We start from the raw sequence: 2,800 nt of genomic DNA on the forward strand, positions 1-2,800 counted from the left end.
AGGGGTAGAAATGTTGGTGAAAAGGCAAATACATTTTTAGGCTTTTGATACCTGCTGTGAACTACACTAAAGAAGGATTATAGGAGTGTATAGGTTACCAGCAGTGTAGGAGTGGCCACTGGCACACCTGCAGAAACACTGAACATTTTATATACATATATAAACTTTGTCCTATCTACTTGCTCTTGCTGTATTCTACCTTCCTATTCTGCCCCCACCCGACATCCCACCCAAATTTTACTCTCGTTTGTGATCTCGGTGGTCCAGTTCTAGCTTCTCACTTCTGTAAACACTTCTCTGCCTAAAAATAACTTTTCTTCTTTTAGATATATCAGTATTGCTAATTAGCAGCTATCATTTGTCTGCCTGTTCTTGATGTGTGTAACCTTTGTTTCCTAAGCTAAAAGGCAAACTGTGGCTACGACAATAAATTACACATATTAGCATTTCCTGTAGTGCCCATCCTATTACAGTGTCTCAGCAGACAGGCAATGTGTATTTGCTGGTTGGCTTTCATGTTTCTTAATTCAGACTCAATCCGTTATGGAAGCTGGCTGCATCTCCTTTGATATGGCATAAATGAGAGCAAATCCTTGGGCTACACTGCTGCCTTAGATCTGGAGAAAGTATTTTATTATACTTGGGAAATATTTAAGTTATTACTACTTTAGAATAGTAACTACAAGCCATTTTAAAACTGTACACAATACATAAAATCATATTTTTGCACATGAAAAAATGTGATTAAATGACAGCAGCAGACACTAGGAGACAGAGATGGGTTTCTTTATTTCACATGTGACTTTCAGCCAGTCAACAGGGATTCACATCCCATATTAGTTAAATGTGACTATGAAAATTTTATGAAGTACTACAAAAAAACTGTTATATACCTATTGAGTTCTTTTTTAAAAGTGGCAGTACACAGTAAGAAATCTTAAAAGAGCTATCTTACATTTTAAAATTTAAGTCATCTCTATAACTAACAATTGACCTAGGCACTTATGCTCCAAAATAAATCCATTCCATTTTTCAACTTAAAATAAGCAGAATAAAAGTTAAGATGGTCAAACTAGGCTTCATAAATTACTCAGCTTCAACTGGCCACAGCAAATTTACAGCAGATCTAAGAAACAGCTTCAATTTTACCCATAAGTACTTGCATATTTTCATCTCATTCTATGATATAAAAACACTAAATGGCGAAAATCTCAAGTGAGAAAAGAAAGCAAAGCTCACCTTCACTGCTGGCAGCATGTCCAGGGAGTCCAGTGTGAACAGCACTAATGCTTGCATCAGCATCATAAATTGATTAAATTGCCATGTCAGACTAAAGAGAAAAGTTGATATGAAAATGGCAAGAAGTGTCAGCCTCTGTAAAAAGAAAACCTTTGTATAATTTACATGTCTCTAGTAATAAAAAACCTTGCAGACAAGTTTTCTCAAGAGCAGCCAGTATCTCTATAAACCAAACAGAAAAACCATAAACTGTTGCTCTGAAAACCCTTGCATTTGTTATTTAAGCTCTAACTATCATAAAGTGACACTTTGCATATAAATATTCAAATACGGTGTGTGTATTCCACACTATTATGGAGGCGATAATGCACCAAATCACATCTCAAGAGCAAGGGCTTAAAAATTCTGACAGTTTTGCAGAAATCGTGTGTGGGTTTGCTGCAACTATTTAAGGGTAGATTATGTATAGTACATTTTTAACATCAAAAATGAAAACATTTTCTTTGCAAAGTAGGAAAAAGCTCAGGAAAAGAAAACTTAATTTAACTCAAGTTTAAAAATTGGTCATGGAATAAGAACTATTCACATGCATTGGGATACTAAGCACACCACATTTTTTGAAGCTTCATATATAAAATTGGGGGATTAAAAATATATGAAATTTTATAAACACTTACTTCAGAAAGAGGCTGTAAGTTTGGTCTCAGGAAATATGTAATTGCTGCTATCTGAATTGCAAAGAATGGCAGCGCCCAGTTCTCCCTCAGTGGGATGGTAAACTCAACTCTTGTGGTATCTATTCTGCACAAAAGAAAACACAAATGGCCAAAGTGATAGCTTTTACAATAACTTCTTCGAAGACTTCCTCAGTGAAAGATATATTATATTAAGGACAAGTATACTTAAGATCTGATTCTGGCCACTGGTTCTCAATAACTGTCCTTATCATCATCATCATCATCATCATCCCTGTAACATAAAATTGGCATACAGACATTTAAGTGCTCTGTCCATGGGTATGCCCTTAGCACCTGGGATTCAAACCCAGGTCAGACCTACTCACAAATGTATCATGCCAAACCCTTACTTTTATTTCTCCCTAACTTCATTAGTGTCAAGAGGCAATAAACATTTTCCCTCTCTGTATTTCTTTGGTGTTTTTTATACTTGAGTCTTAAATATGTCATTGACAGTATTTTTAAAAAACTTCCTGCCTCTCTAGAATGTGAACCTCGAGAGGGCAAGTATGGGTAAGATTTTTCATCTTTGTATACCATCCCCACACATACTAGGCATTCAATAAATGATACACATATATAACACATACATACATGTGTGTGTCTATATATCAAACAAGGTATCTATATCTACATATATCTCTATATAAAAGAGATATATAAATGAAACAATGTATCAATGTATACATATATCTCATATAAAAGAAATATAGATATACAGATATCTATATCTATATACAAAATGTAACCTTTTAAGCCTCGATTTTATCGTTTCTAAAATGGGGATAATAATGGTATCTACTCTATAGGGTGCTTAGAAGAAG

The 2,800-nt window shown here is 34.6% G+C and overlaps 1 protein-coding gene across 1 annotated transcript in view; it reads right to left on the reverse strand.

The window, feature by feature from the left end:
• Nucleotides 1-2,800, reverse strand: part of DPY19L3 (dpy-19-like 3 (C. elegans)) — an 83,298-nt gene that overhangs the window by 52,560 nt on the left and 27,938 nt on the right. The window contains exons 6-7 of the mRNA XM_011995250.1: nt 1,917-2,040; nt 1,240-1,374 (exon numbers count right to left, since the gene is read on the reverse strand). Of these exons, the coding sequence (XP_011850640.1) occupies nt 1,240-1,374; nt 1,917-2,040 (259 nt within the window). The remainder of the gene's footprint in view (nt 1-1,239; nt 1,375-1,916; nt 2,041-2,800) is intronic.

The sequence above is a fragment of the Mandrillus leucophaeus genome, unplaced genomic scaffold (genome assembly GCF_000951045.1).
Source record: "Mandrillus leucophaeus isolate KB7577 unplaced genomic scaffold, Mleu.le_1.0 Scaffold48, whole genome shotgun sequence".
In the NCBI taxonomy this organism is placed as follows: Eukaryota; Metazoa; Chordata; class Mammalia; order Primates; family Cercopithecidae; genus Mandrillus; species Mandrillus leucophaeus.